This window comes from Halichoerus grypus, chromosome 3, assembly GCF_964656455.1.
Source record: "Halichoerus grypus chromosome 3, mHalGry1.hap1.1, whole genome shotgun sequence".
NCBI lineage: Eukaryota > Metazoa > Chordata > Mammalia > Carnivora > Phocidae > Halichoerus > Halichoerus grypus.
Genome location: NC_135714.1, coordinates 7,177,487 through 7,191,890, shown reverse-complemented (window position 1 = coordinate 7,191,890; position 14,404 = coordinate 7,177,487). Strand labels below are relative to the sequence as shown.

General features: G+C 44.8%; 1 protein-coding gene across 1 annotated transcript in view; it reads left to right on the top strand.

Moving 5' to 3' along the window:
* Positions 1-14,404, top strand: part of CLNK (cytokine dependent hematopoietic cell linker) — a 160,114-nt gene that overhangs the window by 92,479 nt on the left and 53,231 nt on the right. Inside the window, exons 5-7 of the mRNA XM_078068388.1 lie at positions 6,370-6,407; positions 10,693-10,837; positions 12,049-12,155. Of these exons, the coding sequence (XP_077924514.1) occupies positions 6,370-6,407; positions 10,693-10,837; positions 12,049-12,155 (290 nt within the window). The remainder of the gene's footprint in view (positions 1-6,369; positions 6,408-10,692; positions 10,838-12,048; positions 12,156-14,404) is intronic.

The following is a 14,404-nucleotide window of genomic DNA, read 5'->3' as shown; positions in this document are numbered from 1 at the left end:
GATAATGCCAGCTCACGTAGTGCTAGGACTGTCTTTGGAAAATCACCGGTTGAAGCAACAATAAATAAAAAGGAAACTATCAAGACTGTCTCCACCAAGAAGCTGCTGTCAATTCTTGGGACAACAACTGTCTCAGAATATTTTATTTGAATTTCAGGAGAAACCTTGCGGTTCCTAAAAGACAAACACTGATGAAAGCAGCACAGGTAGAGAAAAGAACCCGGGGCCATAGGTCTGGAGCCCAGAATTGGAAAACTCCTTCTCCCATGACATCAGCGAGACCTAGGCCCCGTGAATGAGAGAAAATGGAAAGAAACTAACATACATAATGAGTCCCTAGTTTGTGCCAGGCATTTTACAGACGTCTTTAATTTAGCTGTCGGGTGCTGATAATACACTATAGATTAGGCAAACTGAGCCCAAGGGAAGCTAGATCCCTGGGAAGAAGTCAGCAGCGTAGAACTCAGATCTGCCCCAGTGCTCTTGTTCATGCTGGGGCAAGCAGTGTTTTCATCTTTAAACTGAGGCTGTCAACCAACCCTGTCACTGAATCCCTGAGCCTCACAGCCGGACAGGGCGCCGGCTTGACGGACCACTGGGGAGACTTGACAGAGCCACGTCAACGGAGTTGAATGTTGAAAAAGGCATTGCTTTTGTTTTAAAATAAGAGCTCAGTAATGAACAAGCTCCTAATATGGATCTGAAAGCAGAGGACTCACAATCTGGACTGAGTGGAAAAGATTTGGTCATGAAGTTGAACTTGAAACGCGAAACACAGGTGTTCACTGGGGGGACACACAGCCAGGGGGTTATTTTTTCAAACTTCTCAGCTGCTGCTTAGGGCGGACACTACTCTTCTCGTTCTACAAGCTGATAGTTAGCTGAGGCTTACGGGCTTGTCTTAGGTCACGTGGCCAGAATCGGGCCAGGTTTTAAACCTAGAACTTCTAACTTCATCATTCAGCTCCCATGAGATATGCGTTCATGCCTTTCATCAGAGGCTCCGCTACGTTTTTGGTGAATTCCAAAGCTGACCTCTGAAAAGAGATAAAACAGTAAAGGCTGAAAGACATGTTCAGAAAGAAATCACGGGGGCTTAAATGTGACATGTTTATTTTCTTCTACGTAAGTCAAGTCCGGAGGTAAGCCGTGCAAGGCTATTTGGCAGCTCTGCTCCCCCAGGTCCTCAGAGATGCTGCTTCCTCCCTGGTATTGGCCTCAATCCAGTTGCCTAAAAGACTGATAGCCGTGTTCCAGGCAGCAGGAGGGAGGAAGGGAAGAAAAAGAAGAAATCAACAGTGCCCAACAATTGCTCTTCTGAAAGTTTACTGAAAATTGTGAGTTGATTCTCTGCCTCTTCCATTTACCAAAACAGAGTCATGGGCACACATGACCACGAGGAAGACTGGGATGTGTAGCAAGTACTTGGTCTAGTTGCCCATGTACGCAGCTGACGGCCACGGCTTCCAGGACGGACGGGGAAAGTGGACGTGGGGAGACACACAGCCATCTCCTCTTCAGAGTTCCTAGTGACGGGTCCTTGGGACCCGCTGGCCTCTCCCTTGTCACCACGTGTTGATGAGCAAGCCCAGGGGCAGCCTCTGGAGCCGGAGCCCACGCTCACCTTCACCACACCTCTCCCCGCCCCCCGCCCTCCAAAATCTTGTGACTGCCATGAACACAGAAGCTGCATCTGCTTGGGGAACCTGGCTGGTTTGGGAATGCCATCATCTGCAAAGCTCGGTGACTCCACTTCCCAGAGAAACAGGAACTTCTAAAGCGCTGCAGGCTCCCTACTCTCACTTCCCTTCTCCCACCAGAGAAGTAGATTCTCTTGATGGCACCTGCTGGGAGCTGTTTCAGCCGGTGACTGCCTTTGAAGGCGACCATCCCATGGAGCCAGCCCTTGGGGGTGCATCCAGCACCCCTGCCCAGTAAAGGCGCTAAAACGCACCAGCCTTGCGCTTCCAGGGGCTTCCGTTCAAGGACGTGTTTACGAGTGCAGATAGCCTGAGCTTCTCTCTAGCTGTATCTGACTTGCATGGCCCGTCTCCCATGGGAAGGAGTTGGAGCTTCTAAGCCAGCGGTCTACAACATCGTGTGAGCAGATGTCACCACAGAAGCTTGCGCAGAAAGTAACTGCTTTGCACTGGGGGCCTGGTTTTGCTTTCTTTCCTCTCTCTCTTTTTTTTTTTTTTTTGGAAGCACCCAAGATGCAAGTGGTCGGGGGACCTTAACTGGATGTCCATTGGCCAGAGGCCTTTTTCATACTTCTATGGTCCTGAGAAGAGGTGTCCAAGCTGATAGCCAAGGGCTGGGGTCATCGGGAAACCTCCGGAGACGACACATATTCATCTTCACTTCCCTTCTAAAAATAACTTTCCAGGGAATGTTGTCTTCTGTAAAGAGATGTTGTTTCCTTGAGAGGAACGCAAGAGTCCGTTGTTCTCCAGAGCAGTCTGGTGTCAGGGGCTGATGAATGACCCTCCGCAGACACATGAGCGTAACTCTTCCAGGATGATGTGAAAAGCTGCTGGGTAAACTTCCTTCGTCTTTTTAGAAAATGGCTCTCTGGGAGGAGCCAGCCTATCCTTCGGCCCCAGGAAGACTCAAAGACCTGGAAGGGTTTGGGGTGCGTCTGTGGTGGGGGTCTGGGGCCCGCGGGAGGGAGTGTCAAGCTCACTCAGCCAGGGAGGAGATCGGGTTCTCCTTGCTTTTCTATCGCTGGTTCTCGATGCTGGAGTGTTTCCACACTGTGCATTCGCTGCGCGCCTGCCATAGACCGGGTTACAGGAGTGATCAAGGGCCTGAATCTCAGCACCGCCTTGGGGGAGGCAGGCACCAGAGTCTATAACTACAGAGCATATTTATTGGCTTGCTTTGCTCCTGTATGCTATGCGGAAACCAAAAAAGAGTGTATTAATCAGGAAGGGCTAACATCTGTAATGCATGAACTACAAATGTTAGTAGTTTAATAAAACAAAGATTTATTTCTTGTTCACATCACAATCCGATGTGGATCGAAGGAAGTCTTTTCCCCAAACGCTCATTCGGGATTCACTCTCCTTTTACCCATTATCCCTGAGGACCTCGGGGTCTTTTATCTCTAGCCAGCCACTGAGGCAAGATGAGCGTCGAGAGGGTCAAGAGAAGGAGAGGGTCAAGTGGGTCACCCAGGAGTGGTGCACATGCACCCACCTTGTCCCAGTGGCTAGAGCACCATGCCATGGCCACCCGGTGCAAGGCACACTGGGAAATGTGTGCCAGCCAAGGAAATGGGGCTCGGTGCACATCCTCACAGCATCCTCAAAGCCGTGTGAGGTGCTTGAGGTAGTGAGGACCGGGGCTGGAGAGGTGCTCCTTCATTTTTACCTAAGATTGGTGGTCAGGGAGGGTCCTCCCAGGAAGATGACATTTAAGACATGATCTGATGGATGAAAAGGACCCAGACATAGGCAGAGCTGAGGAAAGAATGTTCTGGACTGTGGCCCAGTGCGTGCAGATCTCTGTGGTGCAAGGAGCTTGGCATACTGGAGAGACTTGAAAAGAAGCTGATGTAGATAATTTCAGAGGCGAGGAAGAAACTAGAAAGAGATGCGATCAGAGAGGGGGCAGGAACCAGCCTGTGCTGGGAGGCTGGGGGCCACGGCAGAGAATCTGGATTCCATGGGGCATTCCACGGACCATGAGTGACATGCACTGATTTACAGTTTTAAAACTATGCTTTTAAAATTACATTTCTAAACTGCATTGTTAGTAACATACGTACTGCAGCAGATAAAGACAACTCCTGCCCTAAAGAAGAGCCAAGTACAGGGGCACCTGCGTGGCCCAGTTGGTTGAGCGTCCGACTCTCGATTTGGGCTCAGGTCATGATCTCGGGGTCGTGAGATCGAGCCCCATGTCAGACTCCATGCTTCGTGCAGAGTCTGCTTGAGATTCTCCCTCTCTCCCTCTGCCCCTGCCCCGACTCAGGTGATCTCTAAATAAATAAAATCTTTAAAAAGGGGGGGGGGGCGAGTACATGCTGCCTATTTTTATTTAGGTGTCACAGTGAGTGAGACAGAAAGTAACTGTCCTGACAATTCCGTGATATTAAAGTTACCTAGTGGGGTCAGAAAGGGAAGGCCCAGGAGGATCTCAAAGGGCACCGAGCCTTGTGGAAAGCAACACAGAGGAGGTAGGGACTCCAGGTGGAAAAAACCCAAGCAAAGACTCAGAAGTGGCAGGAAACATATTTGGGGGATCCAGGAGAGTCTCAGGCTGCAAGCTCGTGAAGGAAGAGACCCCACAGCTCTCTGTGGTGATGTCGGTATAATGACCACATCCGATGAGGCCAATTTCCTCAAATGAAGTTGTATCAAACTCTGAATCAGACAGCGGAGCTGCTTTCCTAGATCCTGTGGGCCAGAGCAGATCCCCACAATTTCAGTGCTCATTTGCTCCTTCCAGGCCAGCTGGTCCTTAAGGGTGACCTTATTAATTTAACTCAATTCAAGAGAGAGTACAGATTGTTACTGTGAAAGGCTGGAAAACCTGTGGGTTTCTCCACCACGGCTCTAGGTAGGGGTGTAATTGTATTGGGTCAGGAAGGTGTCATCGGTGCCCCAGGACAGCAGTAGCTGCAAGTCCTACCACCGGGATGGGCTGGGACCTGGCGGCAGGTGCAGACAGACTTCTGTTCCTGCCTACTCATTATCTCAAGGAAATTAGCTTTGGCTAATTAACACTTCCCTATGCACTGGTCCTAAGCAAATTCCAGAGAGCTGTGTTTCCACTGAGCCAAACTTTCATTAATTTACACGTTACACTCTACACAAGGTTTGGGCATGCTAACACAAATCCCCAGCTATTAACTGCATATTTTGGTATGGTAAGAGAATTCGGAGTGGAGGGGCAAAAGTATAAGAACATGATGAAGCCAGAGCAAGATGTAGAAATACACATCATCCTGTGGTCTTCTGCGTGACTTGGACACAGGCCAGAAATTTGCCCTGAGATTCTTAACAGCCAAAGGAGGAAGGAAAATGCAATCTCTTATAAAATTGGTGTTTCCCATTAAATCAAAGCAAACTAATCGTTGAGAAGCATGCAGCTCCTGAGACCCGCTTGAAACTTCTCACATATGTGCTAATAAAGAGGATGTGATAAGAATGTTTTCTGCTTATGGTGTTCCTCAGTGTGGACTAACAGCATGACACTATAATGCAATTTAGGAAAATTAAGTTAGAGGAAGCAAAAAACCCCGCAGATCATGTGAGCAGTTCTATGGTGGCTCTGCATCATCTGAGGGTAAAGTTTAAAGCAGAGCATTGATCGAGTGCACTAGACAACCTCCAGGCAATCTTCCATAAAACATGTCCAAGTCAAGCATTGGCAAAACTCACATGAATAATACTTACTCAACAAACACCTGTCAAGAACTCGTTTGTCCAGGGGGCGACTGGGTGGCTCAGTAGGTTAAGTGTCTGACTCTTGATTTTGACTGGGGTCCTGATCTCTGGGTCCTGGGATCAGCCCGATGTTGGGCTCTGTGCTCAGCATGGAGTCTGCTTGTCTTTCTCTCCCTCTGCTCCCGTCCTGACCTCTCTTTCTCTGTCTCTCTCAAATGAATAAATAAAATCTTAAAAAAAAAAAAAAAAAAAGAATTCATGCGTTCAATGTTGGGCCCTGTGCCTGGAGCTGGGGACAGATGAGTGAGTAGACCTATCCCCCCCTGCCCGTGAAATACTTCCAATGTGTTCCAGGAGACAGACGTATGGCAGATTACAGCAAATGCAATGTGTGGGCCAGAGGGTGGGGGAGGGGCAAGCAAACCTCTCCACGGGCCCAGACGCCCTCGGAGTCATGACTGGGTGCATCTGGGGCGGGGGGGGAAGGCGGGGGGGGGGGTCCTTCTAACCTGATGCTGACCCTGCATAGAAGAAGCAAGCCTTCCTAGTTTGGATTTAATTGTCCAGCCTCCTTTCTCATCGCCCTGCTTTGCAAGAACAGCAGATAGGAGAGGTACGGACATACATACTGCATTTTAGGCAACGGCCATCAAGAGAAATTAATGGCAATGAGCACAGAATTTTCAGAGAAACACAAGGGCCACTCTTTTCGAAGTGTTTTTTTTTTTTTTTTTTAAGATTTATTTATTTATTTTAGAGAGCGAGAGAGAGCACGAGCCAGAGGGGGCAGAGGGAGAAAGAATCCCAAGCAGACTCTATGCAGAATGCAGGGCTGGACACAGGGCTCGATCCCACGACCTCTGAGATCACGACCTGAGTGGAAACCGAGAGTCAGTGACCTAACCGGCTGTACCCCCTAGGCGCCCCCACTCTTCTCCACGTTTCGCAGTAACGTTTTGTCTACTTCTGTTGGCAGGCCAGTCCTGGGCTATCGACGAGCCTCTTCTCGAATGTGTAAGTCAGCCGCTTCCTTTCCCTACTTGTCTGTCTTTGACATGACAAAGTGAGTGGCTCTTTTCAAGGTACTTGATGAATTTAAAGAAAACAACAACAACAACGACGACAACAAACTTTTCCAAATGGCATGATTTCCTAGCAGAGAAACCTGCATTTCAGTTCTTGGGTATAAACTGTCTTCCCACAATATACATTGTAAATCAAACCATCACACTGTGCGCCTTAAACATACACAGTGATGTATCTCAATTATTTCTTAATTAAATTGGAAAAAATAAGTGGATAATAAGGCATTAATAGACAGAGAGGCAAAAAAAAAAAAAAACTGCCTTCCAACTCCTCAGCTATGAAATGCAGATAAAAATTAACTCACATGGCCACTGCGAAGATGAAATAAGATGAAAATGTCACCACATGGTGTTGGCAAGGGTGTGACGAGAAAAGCACTTCCTAAGGCTCATGGTGAAATATTAAATTGGAACTAACTTTCTGGAAAGCCGTTTCATAATAACCAATCAACCTAAAAAATGTCCACTTTCTTTGGCCCAATAATCCTATGGTTGGGAATTTAAACTAAGAAACTAATCTGAAATTTGGATTAATATGTAAACATACTCATTTATATTTTATAAAAATATAGTTAAACAGAAACACTGAAATCATTCCAGATATTCAATAAGAGAAAAAAACATTGATTAGATTATGATGTATTCATATGATGAAGCCATTAAGAGTACTGACAAGAATTTTAATGACTAAAGAAAATTTGTAATTTATAACATGAACTCAGCTACCTAATGTTATAAGTTTATTGTTAAACTGTACGTAATTTAAATAGTTTTAACTAGCATGTCTATAGATGATATATGGAATAGGTAGATGAGAGGGAGAGAGAGAATCTGCCTGTAAAATCATTAGTTCTTTATTATTTGAAAGACTTCTTTAAGAATCAAACTAAAGCTATGGATCCTCCCCCTAGGACACACACACATAATCAATCAATCAACAAATCAATCAATCACAAAATATTTTATAAAGTAGGAGACTTATGGACAGAAAATACTGAGTTTTTAGTTAAGAATCCCTGCTATTGATAGTAGGTAGGTAATAGATTATTAGATAAATAGATGCACCTCGTTATATTCAAAATAAAATTCTGTCTCTTTCTCAATCTGGAAAGAGATAAGCCAAAATATTAATATTTGGTCCTGGGGGCAAGATTCTCAGTGTCTGGTGTGTAGATTCTCTACAGACCTGGGGTGGTGGTTGCTGTCCCTCCTGGTGTCCCTCTGTGTCCTGACCCCACAAAGTCTAGCAAGGGGACTAGACTAAAGATGGGCTCTGTCTCAGATTCTTCCAGCAGGTCCAAGATTTTCCAAAGAGATTGTGCTCTGCAGAGTCTTGGTAGTTGCCATAATAGTACATTAATGATGCTCTTGCAACAAATATCCATCTGTCAAATCCCAAAAGGAGTTGGTCCAGGTCAGAACTTACTTCTTTGTGCAGTTCTGATGGAGAACAGCCCGACCACCTTCCCCCCTTTGCCAGGTTAATTGTGAAAACCCCTGGAGTTCCCTTCCTGGCAGCCTTGCTTTGCTCTGGGCACTCAGCTCTACCAAAACCCAGTATATTAACTAGAGAGAAGGGATCTACCATGTCCTGAGCTCCTGTCATGGGCAGGTGTCAAAGTAGAACCCTTATGGACAGCATTTAATCTCTGACTACAACCAAATAAAGCAGATTTAACCATCCCCAATTTACAGACTGAGCATGTGAGTCAGAGGGGTTAAGTAACCTCCCCAAGGTAATAAAGTGGAACCCACAGTTTAGATCTAGGAGTGGGTGACTCCATCCTGAATCCATGCTGCCCCCAAGTAGACTGATCCTACCTGGTTTCCCGCCCAAGAACTCCTGTCTGAGCCCTGCTTGACTCCTAAGACCAGACCAAGAAGGCAGGGTTTCATAGCCACAATGCCTGGCTGGTAGGGGCACAGTATCCATGCAACATTTCCAGTGGTCCCACTCCAACTCTGTGTTCAGGGACCTAACCTCTTTCCTTTGGGTCATCAAGCTCTCCCTTTCTATTCTGTTCCTACCGCTGGGTCACTGCGTTGGTCCCTGTTCTCTTAGACTTGAGCCCCTAGAATTTTATAACCTCGTAACTTGCCTAAGCCCTCAGTTCTTACAGGACTTGAGCCTCGCTTTCCTTTAGGAGCACTCAGATAGGAATCAAGGGCAGCACACTGAAAGCCAAACCTGTAGTCTTCAGGGAGCCCACCTCCTTTATGCTGTCCCAGGGCGAACACCGACTTACTCTTGCATCAAATGAGCAGAGTTACTTAGAGCCCAAGGAAAGCCTAAAAGGCCTTCCAGACAGGCTGGTGAGTCCCCACGGCACTCCTGCTGGCCTGGAAATCAGGCCCAGTACGGACGGTGTCTTTACTTGTACCAAACGGCTTTGACAGAGCAATGATGGAAAAAGTTATACACCTGGATGCTTGGGGCTGGTAAGCAACTTGCTCACATACCCTAGAGAACTGGAACCATGCAGAGCTGGAATTTAAACACAAGCCTCTAATTCCAAGTCCCTCCACTATAATAAAACCACCTCCTAGATTGTTGTGTTTATACAACGAAATAAAGTACATAAAGCATCTAGCACATATAAAGTCCTTAACAAACGTTAGAAGGGCTTTAAGAGGAGGATTGGTGACCTTGCTTTATCTCTGAATTTCCACAATTGTCTTTAGTATAGCTGCCACAGTAATATTTATAGCTACTATTTATTGAGTGCCGACCATCAGGCATTTTGCTCAAAATTTTACATGCATTGTCTCATTTAAATTTGGTTGCCAACATCACTCTTAACTCTGAGTGATTGTATTAGTGCATGTGTATATCATCTAATTCAAAAATAAATTTGAAGTGGCCTCCAATAAAGATATCTCTAACTGGAGAAATTACAGTATAAATGAAAAATTTTAAATCATACTCGTCATTACACTGTAAATCTAGTTAAAATCTATTATTTTATGTACTTCATTTAACAAGCATATATTAAGAATCTACTATGGGAAAAAAAAAACAGATATAGTTAAGGCTATAATGCAGTAACTTTGACTTTAAGTCTTCAGTCTTTGACTATAAAATAATTGGGAGTCCAAAGAAAGAGTTAGTGGGCTGCCCAATTCCCGTAGTGTGACTAGGATTGGCTGGGAAGAAGTGAAATGCTCTCTGCAGAATAACAAAGGAGCTTAAAAACTCAGGCTCTGAGCCCAGCTCACACAGTTTGCCGTTGCACTCTCTGGTTAGAAGTCAAAATTATGGATGTTGCAACACAAGGAATGCCCTAGACTCTTCGCTCTTCATCTTAGGTTCAGAACAATTTTAATACCTGGCGCTGGATTCTAGTATGGATGTGGCAGAAGACCTGGTTCTGCCCATCAATGGCACCTATTGCCTGTGTGGCTTTCAGAAGTCACCATTCCCAGGTTCTATATTTGTAAAAGAAAGATATAAGTTCTTAATCATGATGGCCAAACTGGGGGATGTGCATGAAAATCTCTTGTAACTGGACTTGTTATTCATAGCCATGGCCATTTGGAGTCTTAGCGGAAACTTTAAGAGAGACAAGGGATCTTTCTGTATGAAAGACCACTGAGATTAGTATCCGGGCTGAAACACGGCACAATGCTGAATCCAAATCCCAACACATAGGTGAAGATTCCAGAATTTCTGTGATGATGATTACATCTCTTGCTGAGTGGTACCCAATCCTGCCAGCCCCAGTGTTCAGACTTGGAGCTCATTAGTGGTATATAGAAATACAACTGAAATTTGTGTATTGACCACGTATCCTGACACCTTGCTGAAATGTTTATTAGTTCTGGTAATTTTTAGTGGGTTCCTTGGAATGTTCTACATACAAGATCCCATCATCTGCAAATAGATCTCCTTTCTGCTTTGAAAGGCTCATGTGATTACATTGGACCACTCAGGTGATCCAGGATAATATCCCTATTTTAAGGACAGCTGATGAGTAATCTTAAGTACATCCTCAATGTCCCTTCATAGCAGCACCCAGATTCTTATTTGATCGAATAACCAAGAATGGGAATATTTGAGGACATCTTTAGGATTCTGCCTACCACAAGAATTTAACTGCCCAGATCCCAGATTCTTAAATGTTTCCAGCTAAGAGAATCTATACCACTCCCCTAGCTAGCACTTTTGTCATGACTGTACCTTCCCTTGACTCACTCAACCATTCCCTCCTGCTTAGGAAAGGAACTTTGCTGCGGCAGTTCTGGATGGAGTGAAAGACTACAAGGATGGCGACTATGAAGACCCTGAGCTTCACGTGGTACAGGCGTGGAAATCGGTACAAATTTTACCAGCCAGGCCTATAAAGGAATCGGAATATGCAGGTAACATCTGGGGTCTAAAATCTGGGAATGCACGTCCACGATGCAATACTGCACAGCAATTAAAGCTGCAGATTCCGAATTAAACAACTCTAGGCTAAAATCCTGCCTCCATGGCTTACTAGCTGTGTGGCCTTAAGCAAGCCTAAAAAATTCATTTCCTCTACCTGAAAATGGTGTTCATAATAACAGAACTTACCCCCTGAGAGTTCTTTCAAGTTCTCACCAGGGGACTTGGCACAGTGTCAGAGCTCTGTAACTACAGGTTGTTGCTATCAGGATGCTCTTCCTGAGTCCTAGGAACAACTGGTGAGCATGGCAGAGGGTGCACAGGCAGGGCTGTGGGCAGCATGGGAATTTAAGACAGAGTCTGCATAATGGAGAGTAGCATGAAAGGGAAGAATTTTCAACTTGGCTGACTTGTTTTATAGGTAGCCAGCATATATGTAGCCCCAGGACATGGCAGCAAAGCCAAGCTTTTTAAGAGTAGGGAAGATATAATTTCACATCCACCCTGCCTCTTTCCAACTGGGGCACACGGGGCAGCCTCAGCAAGTTCTCTGAATTGTAGATACAGAACAGGGCTGTAAGGGAAAAGAGAAGGAAGCACTTGTGATTTCTGAGGACCTGACCAACTGAGACGAGTCTACAGAAGTTTCTTTGGAAAGAATCACCTTGTAAATAATGATGAAACACCTTCATTCATTCACTCAGCAAGCAATTACTGAGTATCTGCTGTGTGCAGTTATGGTGTTAGGACTGATCAAGTGACACAAAGATAAACAAAGCATGAACCCCATTCTCAGGAAGGTCACAATCCAGTGGCAGGTGCAAAAAGATCAACAGATAAATAGGATAGGCTATATTAGGCGTGTAATATAGAAAGAAGAACGAGGGGTGGGTGTTGATGGGTGGGATCTAGAAAGATTTGCAAAGAGCGTGACACAGCACAAGGCTTGAAGGATGAGCAAGAGTTCCCAGGGCTGAGAGAGTGAAGGATTCTCAAGTCCAGACTCTGGTATTTACACATACGGACTGGGAGGAATACATGTCCTCCTCCTTGGGCTTCATCTCCTAATCTGTCCAAAGTACAACTGCTTGCCTCATACCTACATTGTGACGATTCAATGAGTTGGTATATATGCACATATTTTGTAAACTGTAATGTGCTGAGTCCACATAAGGTAAGACTTTGAATTTTTCTCTTTTCACAGATACACGCTATTTCAAGGGTGTGATGGACACTCCCCATCCCTTAGACACCAAGACCTCTGTCCCCACAGAGCACCATCCCTGGCACACACAGATGGGGCTGGAAAAAGTGAGTACAGATTTGGCCATGTGAACCAAACATGGGCAGGGCCATTCTTAGCAGCTGAGAGCTTCCCCACCTCTCAGTCCCAAGGCATCTTGCTGGTGGTGAGCACGCAGAGTTCAGCGAGGCGCAGGGGAACTGGCTTGTGTAACTGCTGACATCTTGGTCCTGGGGAAGGAGCACCAAGAAGGGAAGAGAACTAGCATTTGGGAAGGTTTTCTGTGAGGAGTCAGGGTGGGGACTCTTCACAAGCATCACACCTGAGGCTTGCCTCCTTTACCAGAAGCAGAATTTGGACTCAGATCTGGTTGATAATAACGTATCATTTTGCCCAGATTGTAGGCCCAATGCTGGCAGCTGGTAACTGGGTGGTAAGAAGTAAGTCAAGCAACCTCTCTGAGCCCCATTGTAACCCCATCTGTAAAACAGGACTAAAAATCCCTCCCGTGTTTTACTTTGAAAGGCCATTTGAACACTACGTTACAAGAGACCTATGAAAATATCCTGTAAATACAAATGCTCTAAACATATATATAGAATTTCATTTTTAATAACACTTTTGCTAATGTTTTTATTTCCTTCATGCAGAAATACAAATGAATCACCCCTGGAGATTCAGGGTTTACCAGGCATGATGCTATGTGACGTTTTGTGTCCGTATTCTCTGTGCAGACATATTTCATGCAAGAGAGTCCTGGTGTCACATACTGTTTTTTTTTTTCTTTTCTTATTAAGTTCTGCTTATAAAATGATTTCCCACATGATAAACAAGCATTAATGGCATAATCTTTATAGATCTATCATACCCCATTATGGGATTTTTAATTAATTTACTTAACCATTGAGTGAAAACATTTTAAAAAGCTTTGGTACATATTGTGAAATTTCTTCCCTGAAAAATTGCTTCAATTTACCCTCCCAGAAGCCCTGTATGAGAATGTGCGCCTCCCAGGACTCTCACCAAAACTGGCTATTACTTTACTAATCACATTTTTAAAGGGATTTCACTGTCCTTTTTTTTAAATTTGTACCACATTTATTAGTGAGCATGAACATGCTTTTAAATATTTATAGTGCATTCTTCCTTGTGCATTATTTGTTCGCATTGTCTATCTATTTAACTTGAGGGCTTCTGTTAATATTGATAAGCAAAGGAAACTACAAATATTACCAAGCAATGTCATTTACCCAGAACACATCCAAGAGAGTTTGGGAGAACAGGATGAGGGATGAAATATTGAACACTTCAGCTTTACACAGGCACCAAGCTAAACTTCAGTCATTCATTCAACAAATGCATTCAAGAAATATGTGTTGAGTGCCTGCCATGGACCAGACACAGTGATAAGCTCCCACATGCATTGGTAAATAACAAAGGCCCTATGCTCATGAAACTTACATACTGGTGGGAAGAGACTGGAAATAAATAAATAAGCAAACAAATAAATAAATCATAGAAATATGTTAAGTGATAAATACTTTGAAAAAAAAAATCATTAAAGCAGGGTAAGAGTAGTCAAGCAAGGTCTTCCTGAGTAGAGATGGGAATGAATGAATAAATGAATGAATGAATGACATTTAATCCTTAAAATACCCTTGCAAGATGAGCATTATAATCCCCATTTTAACAGCTCCAATTTTTTTTTAAGATTTTATTTATTTATTTGACAGAGAGAGAGAGAGGTGGGGGGAGCACAAGGAGGGGGAGTGGCAGGCAGAGGGAGAGGGAGAAGCAGGCTCCCCACTGAGCAGGGAACCTGACGCGGGGCTCGATCCCAGGACCTTGGGATCATGACCTGAGCCGAAGGCAGATGCTTAAGTGACTGAGCCACCCAGGCGCCCCAACAGCTCCAACTTTTATGAGCTCTTTGAGCCAGCTACTTATCCTCTCTGAGCCTTTATTATCTTAGCTATTAAATCTCATCACTGTTAATGATAATAATACAGAGCACGGTGCCTACCATGAAGCGGTCAATAGAGGACCTCTCCTTGAGAACAGGGACCATTTTAGCCCCAGCACTTGGCACAGTACCTTTATGTAAGAGGCTCTCAGGAGATATTGGTTAGATGGAGGAAAATGAACAAACTCTCAATCATTTGAACTGAATCTTGAAATATGAGTAGCTGTTTAATAGGAAAAGAGATCCAGGCTCGACTGACTTCTGTCCACCTGGAACCCCTTTTCAGCCTGGTCTTCAAAGTTCTCAGGTGAATATTTGCTACTGTCAGCAAGATCTGCCGCTGGGGCAGCACCC